Raw genomic sequence first — 17,904 nt, 5'->3', positions numbered from 1 at the left:
AAAATCCACAAATGCAGGGAGCATGTGACTTGTAAAATGTCATGTGACTAGTGTCTCGTAAAACACAACCCACAAATAAATGCAGAAGATCTGCATCCGTATCTGTACTTCTAATTTACAACTCGAATATCATCCTTTGTAAGTCGACTTGGAATTTTAATGGAAAATGCATTTATGTATTAACATCAACAGGAAAGCACTTGGTCCTCCAGCATTTGTGAATTTTGTGCGACACAAAGCAGTCTCAAAAGGATCCACACAAATAGGATGAGATTCACAAATATATTTCAGTGGAAAACCTGAGTCATAGATACAGATATAGATTTACAAATACAAATCATTCCGCATGTATTTGCGTTTTACGAGTTACGTAACTTGACAATTGCTTAATAATAGTTTTGAGACTGTAGGAGGAGGATCACTATGTATAATCTTATGCATTAAACGTACGTCTGAATATAGAATTAAGCTGCCAAAGTTCAACATTTTATATTTAACGGTAAGTAAATCACAATGATGGTATTGCTGTGACTTCCTGTCCAGGACTTTAAGGGCTTGTCTGTGAAGCGTCCTAACAGGTTTTAGGACAGCCTTGCCTGCCTGTGACCAACAGATTATCAATAATGGAAATAAGAAAAAATCAAGTATGTCTTAGTATCTTGCTTCATATATCTGATTTGGCTTGGCTTGTCAACAGGAAGTGCATTCAAAACAGATTAAAAAATTAACAGAGCAAATAAAAAAAGAAAAAAAGATGCTACTGACATGACAGGAAAACGGAAAAAAATGAATATAATTTGTTTAGAGACAGTAAGACAGTAAATGTACAATTAATTAAGTTAAATGTACTCCACTATTACTGAATCCCAGAAGCCAAGAGTTCAAGTCTTGCAACTTGAAGACTGACATGTTTGTGTTGACCACTGTTTTCCCCAGCAGCAGCTCATGCGAGTTTCATGGTAAAGCTGACATGATGCGAATACAGCATGAGGCACTTGCTTTGTTTTGAAAGTGAATCATGTACAGAAGGTTAGAGACCACTTTCCCATTTGGACCCCACTGTGCATCTACCAGGAAATCATGCTCCAGAAGACACACGAAATCCAAAAGAGAATAAACCAGTTTTCGTGTCAATGCTATTATTTCCTTTGAGCCATTAAATTGTGCTATCAAGATACATTTGAGAAAGATTTGGAGGTAATATTCCACGCATGGAAGCTTGTTTTAATATTTTTCAAAGTCTTAGAATTTGACTATTTGTCTTTTACTGTCTGCCTATGTCTGTGTAAGTGATCAGCCCAAGTGCATGTATACACGACATGTGCGTGTGTGTGTGTGTGTGTGTGTGTGTGTGTGTGTGTGTGTGAAGTCAGAACTTAAAGGTACCAGTGGACTATCATTACTTTGAGAAGTTTTTCTAGAGAGCTCCAGCTGTGCCTGTGTTCTGGTTCCTGAGATGGGGGGGTGGAGTGCTGTTTCGCAACCTCCCATCACCACCACCAAATCCCCCATCCCCACCCACCACCAACCTCAAGGACAAGCCCAAAGAATTATGAGGGGAAGGAGAGAGAGGTTTGGGAGAGGAGGGCGGCACAAGTGTTTGTTTGGAGGGGATAAATAAGAGAGGAGAGGAAACGAGACGCAGAGAGATGTAAAGACGAAAACACAGAAGAAGATAGAAAGAGGCAGCCGGCATCCTCTCCTGATATCAGCATTCATAAAGAGAGGGAGGAAAATAAAGTGGGGTAAAAAATGGGCAATCAGGACATTTCCACTGATTTAAAAATAAAGACGGTGACAAAGATAAGGAAAAAGTGAACTATTATTTCTCCTATGATTCACAGGATCAGCCCTAGAATCTTTTTGGTGGGGCAAAAAGAGGTCAGTGATGGTCACAGTGAAGATGTTGTGGGGTGTTCAGCAGTAAACGAGAAGGCAGAGCAGAGTGGAACTTGGTGCCTGTACAGTAAAGAGGAGCAGCCGAGGCTTTCTGATTGAGTGGAGCTGGCAGGCCGGGGGAGCCTCCCTCGGACTGCTGTCAGCTGGGAGCGTGGAGAGGCCAATCACTGACACAACAGAGCTGCATAAGTGCCACTTCCCCAGCAGGGGGCGCCCTAGCTTCCTGCCCTGTATCACGCTGCGTGCCCCCCCTGAGGAAAGATTTATATTTTTAAACAACCCCTCTGCCCCGAGGTGACGGGATAACAACCACGCCAAGAGTCCACGTAACGGAACATGACCCGCAGGTCCCCGTGCAACACTAAAGATACTTTAATTGAGATGAAACAAGATGAGGGCGCTAGACTCCCCGTCACGTGGAATTACGCTGTGTGTTTTTTGATCTAGATGCTAGGCACAGGTTTATTTTGAGTAATAACGCTCATTATTCGTTTTCACAGGTTTCACTGTGCAGCGAGAGCCTAAAGTATATTTCAAGCAATAAAACTGAGTGCCGGTAGCAAAAAGAGGTAATGAAGACACTATCACTCGCATGTGATACTGCAAATAAGAACCAAGACGTCTCCGCCTGTATCGATTAGCACATGCAATACCGTGTGTGCTATCACAGTGTCAAGATCCACTAAAAAGAAATCTCGCTGCCAAGTCTCATTCCTCTAAACTCTGTTCCTTTAGTCCAGAGGACAATCTGACAGCCAGCCTTCAAAAGACAAACCCATAAAGTATTTATGTATGTGCCTGGGGTCCAGTGAGTTCAGACAGCCACTGAAGAATTCATTAAAGGAGGTGAAAGAATTGTTAAGTGTATCAAATTTAAACCGAGGCCAAACAAGAAAAGGCTCAGCCTGAACCACTGACGGAGAGAAAATCAAAACTGTCTTTAGTGATGACACTCTAAACACAGAAACAACATGTTCCTAACGCAAAAGACAACAGATAGTGATTTCATCACCACCACAGCCTGGAAACTCAGCTTTGGATTGTGTTTTTAGAGTGGTAGGGTTGGGGTACATTGGTATAACATTAAGATTTTTCCTGCTGCTATAATAACCTCTTTTCTTCTCTGAGAGGCCGGAATTCATCAAAACATCCAAAAGGTAAATGTTGAAGAATTTCTGTGTTACATCACATATTGGGCAATGCACATATATCTTACCGGTTTCCAGAATTCGTCGGTGTAGCAGCCCTGGGTGGAGAAAGGCCTCGTCTTTGCATGAGCGGATTTGCGTTCCCACTAGCTCAGAGTTGGTGGCGAGTATTCTAGCGCTCTCCTCGTTCAGGTTCACGCCGGCCATGGAGGCCACGTCATTGATGTCATCATCATCCCTAAAACATAGACAGAATATCAGCAAAATACATACGATAGAAAATATGTCCTCCTACATAGGCCCAAGTGTATTAAGTGGGGTTTGTTGGCGTTTAGGACCCAATGATGTTTGCACAAATGTACACAAATCTTTTGCAAACTGCCAAACAGAAAAATATGTATTTTATCGTGGCACATTCAGTGCCACTTCTCTGCTCAGGATTATAGATTTCGAGACATAAAACAGACTCTAATGAATGGTACAAGCTACTTTTTTTTTATTTGCACCAGTTCAGGGTGAACTAAAGGTAAAGTTACTAAAGTCGGATAGCGCAGGGGAAAAGGGGCCCCACTCGGGAAGTTGTCTATAGGGATTGTGTCCTTGTCGCAGCATTAGTGACTCCTACTGGTTGGTGTGTCTACACTGTCTCCTTCTGTCTACATCCCGTCTGTTAGCAGGAACAAAGTCTGCAGTGCAGGGGGAAATGGTCAAATGGTCATTTATCCAGTAAAGAAAAAGAATTCAGTTCAGGCATGGAGTAAAAGCTTTGTAAACCCTCACTCCATATCAGTATTCATGCCCTATTATTATCAACATATATCCCTTGCCTTGTTTTTATTCATGAATATTTTCTCGGATGAAGTTATGCATAGGTTTTGTTACACAGGGCTATGCTTCGGTCATAATGGCACAGTATTCCCATTCCAGGGTCTATTTGTGTCAACACTCGCAGAGGCAGGGAGATGAAGAGCGTTTGGTTGGAGCTTAGCTCGATAAAGATGCTCCTGAGGATTGGCACCAAGCTGTGATGAATCTAGCTAATGTCAGCAAACTCTATTTGCTCACCGCTTTGCCACACTTAGCAATGTATTTTCTTGATGTGCTGGTCATTTCTCACAGCTATAATGTTGACTTCACTTTGTTTACATATTAGCAGAGACATAGAGGAGGCAAACATGCAGAAATTGTGATTGGGTCATTGCCTTTGACAGTCAACAAGCTCCACACATCCTTTAAAAGGCAGCCACTCTCTTTGGTGAGTTGTCACAAAGACAAATTCCTTCACAATCATTGTACTTGGCAAGTCATGACTCTGATTCTGGCCTGAATTAGCAGAGCGGTGACGTGTTGTGCTTACAGGACTGGCCCAGAGCAAGCAGCGGATTTTCTGAGTGGCTTTGACGGAGGGAACAAAGAACCGCAGAACACACACAGAGTGGCCTCTCGCCACTCACTGGCTCACCTCCACAGTCATTTACGTTCATGCCACCGTCGTCGGTTGCGACAGTGCCTGTGCATGTGTCGCTGTGCTTTTGTGTGTGCGTGTGCGCAGTGAGGGCCCCTGAGTTCTTTCAAGTGCATGTGCGCGGGCACACACCGTCAGCCAACTCCACCCCGCCGAGGCCCTCCTGCTCCTTGGTGCGGCCACAGAGAGCCGATATGAAACTTGACACCACGGCAGGAGGTTGACAAAGACAATTAGAGCAGCTCCCTGAATCTCACACACCTCTACCTTCTCTCCTCTTTTCCTCCTCTCCTCTAGCACTCAGTCTAATTATGACTTCACAGAGAGAATCTACACAACAACACAAGCATGGATACATTGGATTATACCCTGTGCCGCACCTCAGGCTGTGCACCTTTCTTCATCACGTCCTCATGGATAACTTGACCTGTCCTAAAAAGAAACATGCCTGAGGCCGTGTTCACTCAGGTAAAAAATGCTGCTACTTCCACAGCTTCAAACTATCTATGTGCCTGACGTACATGAAGGAAAAGTAATTGCTTATACAAGATCCCCCAAAACTAAAGCAAGTAATCACCAGCCAGTCAGGAAGATAACCCTATCATCTGTGTAATACTGTATTAACACTAAACTGTGTCATTTTTGTGAAGCCAATGCAATAGCACATGGTCTGCTTAACTGAAGTACAATACAGAGTGACTGTATTCCTTTTAAAATATGTTAATCTCCCCAGATTTGAGGAGATAAATGAAAATGTTTCACAGTAAATTTCTATTGAACAAAACATCTGTCTCTTTTTGTCCAGATCTCTACTCTCACTTGTGTACCATGAGAAGCTGACCAAAGCAGGTTAGCTTAGAAGAGAAAAAGGTCTGTCTAAATCAGAGATATATTTATGCGGAAAATAAGGTAATATGACTTTTATATGAAAAGTCATATTACACGAATAGCATACCATTTTTACACATTTAAATGTTTCAATTATAATTAATTAATCTAATCAGTTCCAAGTGAACATTTTTACAAAATCGGAAGAAATTTGTTTAAAGTGCTGCTGAGATATCGTGTTCATGAGAATGGGATGGACGGACGTACAGAAAGATGGATGGACGTGAAGGAGGACAGATGGAAAGACTACATGGTGCCTCCGCCCATCGCTGTTGCTGGCATGGAGGAATTAAAAAAAGTTAATGTATATTTTATAATATGGTTTTCCCAAGTGTTCTCTGGTCAAAATGACATATCAACATTAAAGTTGCTATATCGAAAAACAGGCTTAGCTCGCATGAAGGCAGAGAATTAGTCCTCCTTTGACATTGCACTGGCACAGCTACAGCTGAAAAACAGCTCGATCCCTGAGAAGTGTTGCTTCAGTCAGAATTTACAAAACAAATATATGTAAGTGGTGCTGATGAACTATAAACTAAGCTGAATCTGTTGGGTAACATCCTAAAAATGTCTGCAGTAATACAGAGCAGAGATATTTAAACAGTGGCTGCTACGACTGCATGGGGCCCTAAACCATCAACCAGTATCCAAGAACACTGGTAATATTATGAGTAATAATGTTTCTTCTTCTTGGAAGGTCTGATTTCTTGGGCTATTTGGGATCGCCTGGGCTCAAATCAAATGAGAATGCCAAAGACAGGTCTGACATTAAAAGGAGGGAATGAGATATGAAATGCAAAATATTCTTGACTATACCTCTGCACTAATAAAGCAGAGATGTAATTAGCTTCCACAGAAGCAAAAGAGCAGGCTCTCAGTTATGGTTTGGGTTGGCCCGGGGACACGCAGCCGGCGGTCACATGAATACATATGCATGTCGTTTCCATATCAAGCTTGTGTTTCAGCGAGGGCACGCCATAGGTGGTGGGAGGACTGCATTTGCCGTTTAGAGATTGTGTGTGAGCGAGTGAGTATGTGGATAGATAGACGTGTATCCAGATCTCCAGCGCCCCCTGCCTCCAACACCACCCTCACACCCGCCCCCACCACCACACCACCACACCACCACACCACCACACCCAACCCCTGTGGATAAAGGTCTCTGTGCCCAGGCAGGGGGCCCTGATTGATCCCTGTGACTAACACCCAGGCCGTGCAGGCTTGTAGTGCCCACACTGAGAGACATGGACCACTGAAGAAGCGTTTTCCACAGAGCAGCCTGGGGTTCGCTGGGCAGCTGATGGGATATGTGCTCATGACCCAAATGGATGACAGCACTGGAGGCAGTTGGGGCACAAGAAGGGCTAAATAATGCTAGATGTTTAATAAGTTACTGTTATAAATTCAGTGGACCCCCCAACACTCAAGCTGTAATTATTCACAAAAATAAAATATAAAAACTGGCAATAGGTATAATGTAGCTGCTGTTGAGATGAAGGCATATGCCACAATGCCTTGTTTTGATGTAACCATAACTATATTAACATTCCAGGCTTTCCTATTTTCTGATTTTGGAGCTCCATCATTTTCTTCGTGGATTCTTGGAGCATCTTTATTGTGGTGCAGCCCCAAATCTGAACATAATCTAATCTTGTGGCTGCCATGTTTCCAAGTCTCTGCATCAACAATTTTTGGGAGGTCACTTCTAAGACCTAATTGAGTCAAATTTATTTGTAAAGTCTTTTTTTTTTTTTTTTTTTAGCAAAACAGGGCACATCACATAGCAATTTACAAAGCAACAAAGGATGCAACCACAAGGACAAAACTTTCTTTGGTGGTAAATGATGGAAAAGGGCTGGTGGACTTTTATATTCACTGGCAACAGTGATTGGGGAACAGAAACTTTTGTTCCTTATTTTGCATTGGTGTATCTGTTTGTGTATTTTCCATGTGAATAAGCAAATGTTTGTGTGCTTATGTGCACAGATGTGTGTCCACCATGTAGGACAGGGTTGGATTTTGAAGGGCCTCGGCCGAGCTCGGAGGTTGGCAGAGGGTTGAGGGCCTCGGCTGCCTCGCCTGTGATTACAGCGGATGTCGAGTGTTTACAGAGAAATGAGGAGGGGTGTGCATGTGTGTGTGTGTGTGTGTGGGGGGGGGGGGGGTGCACAGAGACAGCTGCTTTCACTCTGTACTGTAAACTACACACACACACACACACACACGCACAAACACACACACGCACATGCACATACTGACACAAGCACTTACACAGACGGCTGTAGCTGTACTGGAAGCCCCACAAGCCCTGCAGTGTATATATGTGTGTTTGTGCTACAGCTGGCCCGCTGGGACCAGTGGCTCAGAGTGACAGCCATACACACATCAGTCCCCAACTACAGCTGAACACGGTGCAGGCTGGGTGGGTGAGAGGCTGGTGGATGCTGACTGACCAGGCTGGCCAGCGGATTATTTTTTGTTTGATTCTTCTTACGGTTTTCATTTTCTGATATTTTCTCCCTTTGTATCTCAAACTTTGTACGTGCTTCTCAACATTTCGTCTATAAGACTTAACCCTATATTGCCCTATTACTTTTACACTTTTTTTGACGGTTGTGCTCTTATCTTAAGCATTTGTTGATTTGTACACTTTAATATTACGTCTGAAACTCTTTCATGAATAAATCTGACGTCACGTGACTTTAATATGCTAATGAGACGTCGTAAGTGTTGAAGTCAGTGTTGAACTTATGGGGAACTTTTAACAACTTGTAAAGCTATAACTTCTATTTTTTCCATTGTGATTTACAGGAAACTCAAACGCCACCTTTGTTCACAGGTCAAGTCATTATGTTCATGGTGCAGGTTTCAGGACACGGTGTCAAGACACCATGTCATCCAACAGATCACTTGTAACACTGGACTCTGCTTCAACATGTTTATATCCTCAGGAAAGAAAAACGACAGCAAACAATAAACAATGTAGGGAACTATGAAACTGAGCCAACCAACTGAGCTCCAGATGAAACCCTAACAAGTAAAGAGTTCAATTCACACTGTTTGCAGCGTATATTACAAATAAAATAATAGAAGCAATTCATTTATATAACAGTAATGTTTAGCACTGACTAAAGAGGCATGAAACACAAAACCAAACAAATGAGAAAGGAAGAGAATCTCAATGGAGGTCCATCTCTCATTAAACATTAAAATCAATATCAGGTTCAGCAGCCTCTTATTTGACTTAGATTAAAACTGTAAGTCGTGAAAGTTCAGCAAGTGCTTGTTGCTGGAGGAAAACTGACGACCTGTATGCAGAGACAAACACATGTTTGGAGGTTGTTGTTTAACAGGCAGGTAAACTCTCACTTGACCTGGTTAAAAGGGAAAATATGCGACAGAATATCAGTGACACGCTTCTTCCGTGACAGTGGTGCTGTGTTTTATCGGGGTTATACTGAAACCAGCGCGTTGTGTGTGGAGGGCCAGTGTGTGATCACCGCAGGGGGGAAAAGGTTGTCAGTAACAAGCGAGCCTGACAGCTTAATTACCAACGCAGCTAAAGATTTATTGGTTTATCAATCAGAGCCGCAGGCGCTGCCTTTCCCCTCAGGAGACGGGAGCCATTACCATGAACCCGTTGGCCCATGTGACCCAGACTCTTCTTGCCCCAGCCCCAGTCACACCGGGGCAATCCTAAACCCCTGCTCCTGTCAATACATGTATACACACACATTTGGCACACACACATAAACACACACAAATAATGTCAGACTCTTAGCATATACACATATGTTCATGTGCACCCGAGCAGGGACACAAGCACAAACACAGAGGAACAGGGACATACATGGAAACATATACATACACACTAGCATGTACATGCTGCGCACACACACACAGACAAACACAAATACACAAACGCTCACACAAAACATGGATCACAAAGGCCAGCATGTGGGCGATGAACCTTTTATGTTTTGAGACAAAAGCCCAGCTGAAGCAGAGACAAGACCAGAGAGAGAGAGAGAGAGAGAGAGAGAGAGAGAGAGAGAGAGAGAGAGAGAGAGAGAGAGAGAGAGCAAAGCTGCGGGCTAAATACCGTATGTTTGACTTAACCAAAAGGTATTTTCAGAACCGCATCCAGAAATTCCAACCATCTGGACACAATTACCTTATTTCTAAATTAAGATTTAGCTCATTTCTAATCCTGTCGATGAGTTGCGACACTGACACAAGGAGGGCGATCGTGAGGGTGATGTATTGGCTGGCAGTGTGTTGCTATGTGGTGGGCGCGGGGAGAAAGGACCACCGATCAACCAGCCGGGCAGGCAGGCAGGCAGCCAGGTGGCCAGGCAGGCAGCTGGGATAAACACTCACAGCCTTAGCTGAGAGTGTAGCCTGTAGTCATGCCGAGGCTTCTTAGTGAAATGCTGCCCCCATGTGATGGCTGCTGGGAACAACAGTTGCTCTACAGTCGCTCTCCTGGTGAGAGGAGTTGTACCTGAAAGAGCCTCCTCCGGGGTCGTTGAGCTTGTTTTTCTGATTCCCCGAGACCTGCACAGCCAGGCCCACGGGACATTTCCCCGCTTGGATCACGGCTCCCTTCCCCATTGTGCCTGTTAAGGAAGGAGAAAGAACAAAAAAGAAAACACTAAACAAAACAGGGGAAGGAGTAATGTTATCATTGAAGTGTCCCTTTCTATCAGTGTCAAATATCCTCCTGTCTAACGACTACCTTCAACTGTCTCTGTCTTCCTCGCAGGGGTGGATGGAGGGGGAGTGGGGGAGCGCTACTGTCGCTCTCCCCAGGTTGGTGCGGAGAGCGTCGCTCTGTCAATATCACTGCGCTTCACCGGCTCTCCTTACACTCCTAAACCGCATCCTGCTCCGAGACACGTTTTCCAGAGAGGCACAAGGACTGCCAGAGTGAATTTAAACTTGATTTTAACAGGCATGTTCCTAGCCAAGAGGCACAGAAAAGTATTTTTAGAACTATCCCCGCATTCCAATTTATGGGCATAAAACAACCTACAGATCCTTCACTGCAGGCAATCTTGGGGAAGGGGGCAGATCAAATTTGTATGCACCTCCGATCATACGCACACACACATACTCACACACACACACACACAAGCAAAAACAGGTACAAACACATACACACATTGCACACACACTCACACACCACCTGAGAGCACACAGCTCTCTTAGGGGAGCGTTACGCCCGGTTGGTGTTGGGGCGATATTTGTGGGCTTCTGTGGGAAGAGTGTTTGTGAATCAGTGTGAGTAAGCAGCAGCGCAAATGTTTGAGAAGGCTTTATAACCAGACAGGAAAAAACACCTGTTCTCTCTGAGGCTCCTGCCTGTTTACACATCTTACAGCCTACTAAGAGGACATCCAGAGCTACACTAATGGTTATCTTCTGTTCAAATCTTTTTCGCTGGCTCTTGATTTAACCAGAAGGTCAGGATGAGTTTGAACATTTTGAAATATCTGTCTGAGAATGCCGCATCACTGAAAGATGTAAGAAAAAAATTGGAGGCCAGAAACAGAAGAAAAACCTTGACTCAGAGGACTGAAACTTTCCATCAATTCTTTGTTTAGTCTTTTGTCTTCAACTGAATTTACTTCAGTCTTGCACAATATTAAAATATCCTTTGTCTGAGAGACAGATTTGACCAAAAGTGGCTGCTGGAGAAGGCCTGCAGATTTCCTACCTTGTGCTCTGACAGACTGTGTGATCACCACAGGCATCCGCACCTGGCCGCCGACAGCGCCCGCTGTCTTGATACCCTGAGGAAGCAAAAAACATAAACAGAGATTATGTACCTTACTGTAGCATTTCAAAGAATGAAACAATTTGAAAGTGACAGGGGAGACTAAAAAGTATGAAACTGCATGCCTGCTAAACCACTGCTCCATTTTTTTGCACCATCCCCAAGAGAAATTGTTCAAGGAAAAACCAACTTTCGCTCCCCCTTTCAGACATAGTTAGTGTGTAAGAAACGATACGGAGACACGCTGGCCAAGAGACACTTAAGTGTGACAGTGTACTGATTATTATTGTACTGTAACACATTAGAAATAGCATAGATAGCAGGATAGATGCAGATAAATACAGGGATAATGAATTCTACAATGGTGATCTCTACACACTGTACTGAGAAGGTGGAGATCAATTTAATGCACGTGGAGGATGGATTTCTGTCACTGTATGTGACCTACATTTGCGTGCATTTCCAGATAAGACAAAGGCAATACGACTGCAGTGAAAAAGTAGTTTAGATGAAGAAAAAGTAGTAGAAGAAGAAGAAGGAGCAGAGGGGGGGTGAAGGGGCTGTGCTGGGCTATTAGAGTCACTTCCTTCCTTGGTAGCAGCCACGGGCCGAGCCTCAGGCTCAGCCATCCATTCCTACCAGTTTGCTTCTTGCTGCATATTTTTCAGCCTTGTTTTCCATTCCCTGACACATGCTATATTACTGTTCAAGCTACTGAAAAAAGACAGAGGCCATTTTTCCCAGAGATCCACTGCAGGGGCCTGTGAGAATGAGAGGGAAAAGGGAAAAAAATACATTCAGCACAGGCAGAGATAGCTAGCACCTCTGGCCAGCCGGCGACACAGTTAAAGAGAGGGGAAAAAACTCAGGTAGAAAGTTTGGGAATCAGGAGGTAAAAGGGAAGACACTAAAACTCAACCCACTAGTTGTATTTCACTTCATTATATTTCCTGCTTTTAAACGTCAATTCTAAGAGTGAAATTACATGTAAGAAGTTATCCTTGTGTGAACTGTGAACAAACAACTAATGTTTGAATGACCGCAGACATTTGTCACGTACTAGCGATGTTGTTAATGCTGGTATTCCTCAAAAAGGAATTTAATGAAACTCTCACAGTGTCTGCTTTGTGTCGATATTGTTATATTAACTTGAAGAACAGGGTTGAAAATATAGTGTTACAACATACACACAACTCCAAATGTCCATTGAAGCCATACATTTGTACATTTATGCGCGCTGTTGCAGTGAAGAATGCACTGCTATGTAGTGGTGTGGCCTACTTACAACTCTCCGTTCATTCACTGTTTTATCAATTCAACCCATGTAGTATTTACCTGGAAGTTTAAGGTCCAGCAAGTTTCATTACAGTTAGTGGCGTCATTTTTTCAAAATAAAAATGTACATTTTGAATTGCCACAGATCCCCTGATGCCACCAATTACATTTTAAATAGAGAAATCACAATGCAGAATTGCATTTCTTCATGAGGTAAGTGTAATTATAGAAGAAACCTTGAATAATAAAACTCTACATCTATATCTTTCCATACTACTGTGGATAGAGCAGATTTTTTAGCCTAATTCAACTTGCTGTCTGGTTTCAGACTGTTGATGTGCCAGGGGCGATCATTTACTAATGTTTTGTGTGATAGCTTATGTTGGTGTTGTATTCGTGTGTTTGTGTGTGTGTGTGTGTGTGTGTGTGTGTGTGTGAGAGAGAGAGAGAGCGAGAGAAAGAGAGAGAGAGAGATGGAGAGGGAGAGTGAGAGAGACCAGAGGCATGTTCTGGACATAGACTGCGGCCGCCACATTGCTTTAAAATTGACCCGGGGCTGACCTAGTTACCTCGCTTCACCCTTCAACGGTTAACAGATAGAGGGAGGGAGGGAGAGAGTGAGGGAGGGAATGAGATGAGAGCGATGCGGGGGTAGATACAGTGAGAGAAACTGTTGGGAAAAGATGGGGAGAGGGCATGGGGGGAAGAGATAAAAAAGAGAGAAAGCAAGGGAAAGAAAAAGAGAGAAGAAGAGAGTGAGAGAAGGAAGGAAAAGGGAAAGTGAGATACTGAGAGAAAGACTGAGAGAGAAAATGTAAAAAATAAAAGAAAAAAAAAAAGAGATAACCCTCTAGCTCACCTACACCTCTGCCTGGACTCAACCAACCTGACTCTGACCCATCCATAGACACCTGTGCACTGTGTGATCACGTGATTTTCAGTGTGTGTACATGTGCACACACACTAAGGCTAATGTTGCACAGCTGTGAGTTGAGTGAGATGGTTGGTGTCCAGTGCTGGAGCCTGCAGGTTACCTGGCCTTACCTCAGCTGTATCTCCACACTGTTGCTATATTACAACCTGTGGGTTACACGATACAACACTGCGTATCAAGAATATGTAGGACAGATGACATGGTATTAAATGCCGCAGGGGTATTGAGTAGAGTGTTTTTCAACCAGAGGATAGGGGTTTAAAGTATAAAATGTTTAAAATGTGTAAAACTTTTATGTGATTATAGCATTTTTCTATGACGATTCTAAGGGCATTTTCTTTTGTTGTTGCTTGTAGAAAAACACTGACAACTGGTGCAGTCAACGTGTTGCTTTTAGCTCATTCATCTCATGTGTCCCTAGGGTCAAATCTGTGGCACAGGATGGGGCAGGGGACACCAACGTATATTTTTCTCTGTCATAATGTCCTCTAGGAGTCACCCTGATTAGAAACTTTCAAATCAGAAGCACAAACCAAGTAACCGACTAGATTTCCATACACATTTTTTTTTTGTTTGTTTTGTTTTAGAAAACTATGAAATGTCGTATTAGAAAAGCTGAATAATTGATGCACATTTTTCTAAATTAACATTATCATAGCTAATCTGTAGGCATTGTAATCATAATGTAATTTGTAATGATCATACTTAATGGCTGTACAGTGCAGTATAGCAGTATAATAAAGTAAGCGTATAGGCTACAGACAGCTGTGAGACTATGGGCAGGAGTAAATAATAATAATTATCATCAAATCGCCTTTGGGCCAAGTGCTTGACCACTGTCTGTTCTGATCAGCTCCACTGATCAGAGACCAGCAGTACAGTTTGGACCAACCATCTCCAAGGTTTATAATATGTATGTGTGTCTGTGTCTCATTAACATCCTTACATAGAAACACATAGAAACATTTTGTTTTCCTAAGTCAGAGAACGTTTCTGTGTGGAGTTTCATTCTTCTTGTGTCCAGGTTGTGTTCTTCATAATATTGTTTAGATAACTGCACATAATTTTAAACCCTAAGCCTCTGCTAAAACCTTTTTTTTTTTTTTTTTTTGGGTAAACTGAGTGTGGTTCCTCTGTGAGTCTGTGAGCTGGGTGTGACTCTAACTCACTGATGGCTATGTGACTCCCAGCCATGGCACTGTGACACTCTCCAGCCTGATAATTCAGCCTTGTGTAAGATCCATCAACACACACACACACACACACACACACCACCAACCCCCGCAGGTCTGCATCCATCACATTCTCGCACTTCTCCACTGAATGCAGGAATATTGTGGGTAAATATTTGTCACATCTATTACCTGACCAGTATAGCTTAACTCTCTCCATCCTTACCTTACATACACATTTCTGTGCACGTGACTACCATCTGATAACAGCAAGAGCAAATGAGACACATCTGTACATTTACATTTTTAATAACTGCTCTTGTTCTGGACTATAATATATTTTATTTACTGTATTTTACTGCAACGATCCAGTTTCCACATGCGCATACGCTGTATATCTATTTAATGTAACAATAATGTTAGGGATCCAACAGCTGAAGCTTATTTTACAAAATAATAAAGTTCTACTAAATATAAAGTTAAACTGTAAATGTAAACAGTGTGGTAACTATGTCTGCACTGGAGTCTGTTCCAGCTGGTCCGCTCCATACATACCATGGCAGCTGCATGTCCGAGCGTCCCGGCGGGCAGCGCACTGGCACCCGTGGTGGTGCTGACGCTGTTAGGGTGGCGTATGCGGACAGCTGGACCGGCCACAATGGCGGGAGGGACGCCGCCGGGTGCTGGTTTGACTCCCTGCTGCGGGGGCTGGGTCAGGGACTGCTGACTATTCAGCAAAGACAGCCTTAGGGCCGGGAGGCTCTTCTGTTGACAGGCAGAGAGAGGCCAGAGTTTATAGTCATAGAGCAAAACAGACATGCATGAGAAAATACCACACACAGCTGCAAAAGCAAATACTGCTGTGGTCACTGGCTAATTTAGTATAATGTTATCACGCAAGCTTGGCTACAGTTGGCTAAAGAAACACCTGCAGAGACATGTGACAATACCTGTTTGTACATTATTTACACAGCGATTGATGTGGTTTTATATGTTGTAAAAAAACGTATACTTTTCCCATGAAACTGTTTCATTTGATTTGAGGATAATTAACCTGCAGTGTGTGTAATACTGCATATTCCATACATTTAAAAAAAAAAAAAAAGAGTTCCTGATAACCCACTGAGGAGCTGATGTTGCTCCACACAGACTATTTCAGGCAGATTTTTGACATAAGCGACCTAACATTGCATGACAACATGTGTTTGTGGCCGGGTTGGGCGGTCGGGCGCCTTGATGTGACACTCATCACGGTTTGCAGAAGAAACCTGCTGGCTACTGACAGGGACGGCTAGGGGGGCCACTGTCACACACAGTCAGAAGTCAGGCCAGAGGGGTGTGTGCGTGTGTGTCTGTGTGTGTGTGTGTGTGTGTGTGTGTGTGTATCATTCTACTGTCAGGCCTCGCCATCACTGGTCCTGATGCCTGGGTAAGGACTACTTTAGGGCGTCGGGAAAATACTTGAGAGGGGCAGCTTAAGGAGCCAAGCAAGGGGATGATTTCAGGAGCCAAGTTAGGGAGCAGTTCAGGAAACAATTTCGGTCATGTAAATAGACAATCTGGGCCCCGTTAAGAGGACTACTGTACGAGGCAGGTGTTTAGCTGTCAGCGTAAGCGATCCAGTCCAGGGAACCATTGCCTCAGTCAGCGAGAGGCAGTCTCACGTTTGATGTTTCTGGCTTAGAAAGAAGGTTAAAAAGAAGATTTCAAGCGAGACGCCCACCTTGAGAAAGGGCACCAGGTAAGGCTGCGGAGACGACTTGAGCTCAGTCTGCAGCCGGCTGGTGAACTCCTCCGGTTCAATCTTGGCATCCTGTTAGGTGAAGGGTGAAGTATAAGAGCCCGTCACAACAGAGATCAGACCGTAATAGTTAAGTGCCCCATGGTGAGTTGAACACAGAAAGATGAAACCCCATCACCGGAGCCGCCGATCAGCTACTCAACCCCCAGCGTGGCACCACTCACCAATAATAAGTCTGTATAAGATGAAAATTCGTGATAGAGAAAGGAGGGTTTTGGAAAGAGTTGCATGCTGCCATCTAGAGGCTTGAAATATTTAGTACAACACATTAAAATGACAAATTTGACTTACTTGTGCACACATTTCAAAGAGCAAAAGGCTAAGAATAAGAAGAAACACTGTCATTCAGATGTAAAGGAGTGCTTGTCAAGACTGGCAGATTTTGTAAATGTCAAACAGCAAAGTAAAAGTGTCCACAAACTTAAATACACAAGCACAGTCCTATGACGTCTACTGTACATGAACAGTGTTTGTTTGTTTTGTTGGCTGGTTTTTGTGAAGCTCACCAGAAGGTCCTGAACCAGAGCCTTGACGTTCTTGGAAGTCTCAGGGGATGGAGAATTGTGAGACGCCAGCTTGATGAGTGTGGCCAGGAAATTCTTACACTTCTTGACGTTCTCTTGCATTTCCTGTCAAGATAACCAAAAAAAAAACCCAATATTTAAAAGAAGGATTTTATTTTTCTATTAGTTAAGGATGAGTGTCAATGCAAGCATCAGAAGGGCTTGTATTTGTGCTGCGTTTCCTTAATTAATACGCAGATCCAACAGAATGAATTCATTTAGACTGATAAAGGAGCTGACAAGCATCAGTCATAAATCAGTACATAGTGCACACTTAGCATGTTGCCATGTCATCTTTGTAGCCAAATGAGACGTGGCACCTGTCCACTCAAACTGCCAGTGGCAACAAACTGTGGCCCCTCTGAGATCTCTCCGGCCTGGATGTTTGGAGATGTGAGTGTCTGTGTGTGTGCTCTGTATCTGTGTGGATTATACAATACGTATGTGAGCCTGTATCTATAGCTGTATCTGTATGTCCCTGAACATGTATATAGACATGCACATGATGGGTCTGTGCCTTTATGTCAGCGTCTGTATGTCCTTGGGTCGGTATGCACTTGTGTGAATGTATGAGTGTGAATGTGTGTGGGCATGTGTGAGACTCTTTGTCCATGGCCAGCTGTGTGAGGCGGTGAGGCTGTTGGTCCTGGGCTGAGCTTGTGACACAGCCAGCCTGCTGGCAGCTGTGACAGTAGAGGAGGGCGGGGGAGAGAGAACGGACCTGGGACACGACAGAGGCTCCAGGGGCCGCTGCGATGCCAGTCTGCGGAGGCTGCGGAGGCTGCACTGGCTGCGAGGCAGCCTGGACTGGGGCCTGAGGGGCCATAACCACAGGGGTCTGCTGCGGAGCCGTCACAGCCACTGCCGGCGCCACGGGGCCCTTCTGGAAGAGCAAGGAAGAGACAGAGAGATAAACAGGACGTGACGCCTCGCTCGCAGCAAGGCCACAGAGAACAGGAGGCAGGCGCCACAGCGCTCCT

General features: G+C 43.9%; 1 protein-coding gene across 3 annotated transcripts in view; it reads right to left on the bottom strand.

Annotated features, from left to right (window-relative positions):
* Positions 1 to 17,904, bottom strand: part of LOC130166390 (transcription initiation factor TFIID subunit 4) — an 82,030-nt gene that overhangs the window by 50,707 nt on the left and 13,419 nt on the right. For 2 of the 3 annotated variants that reach the window (XM_056371966.1, XM_056371974.1), the window contains 7 exons: positions 17,646 to 17,807; positions 16,868 to 16,990; positions 16,284 to 16,373; positions 15,116 to 15,325; positions 11,120 to 11,195; positions 9,905 to 10,019; positions 3,116 to 3,285 (listed from right to left, as the gene is read on the bottom strand). In XM_056371966.1, coding sequence (XP_056227941.1) covers positions 3,116 to 3,285; positions 9,905 to 10,019; positions 11,120 to 11,195; positions 15,116 to 15,325; positions 16,284 to 16,373; positions 16,868 to 16,990; positions 17,646 to 17,807 — 946 coding nt within the window. The remainder of the gene's footprint in view (positions 1 to 3,115; positions 3,286 to 9,904; positions 10,020 to 11,119; positions 11,196 to 15,115; positions 15,326 to 16,283; positions 16,374 to 16,867; positions 16,991 to 17,645; positions 17,808 to 17,904) is intronic. The other variant, XM_056371983.1, reaches the window with a different exon arrangement.

The sequence above is a fragment of the Seriola aureovittata genome, chromosome 1 (genome assembly GCF_021018895.1).
Source record: "Seriola aureovittata isolate HTS-2021-v1 ecotype China chromosome 1, ASM2101889v1, whole genome shotgun sequence".
Taxonomy (NCBI): Eukaryota; Metazoa; Chordata; class Actinopteri; order Carangiformes; family Carangidae; genus Seriola; species Seriola aureovittata.
This window is presented reverse-complemented; position numbering and strand designations above follow the sequence as displayed.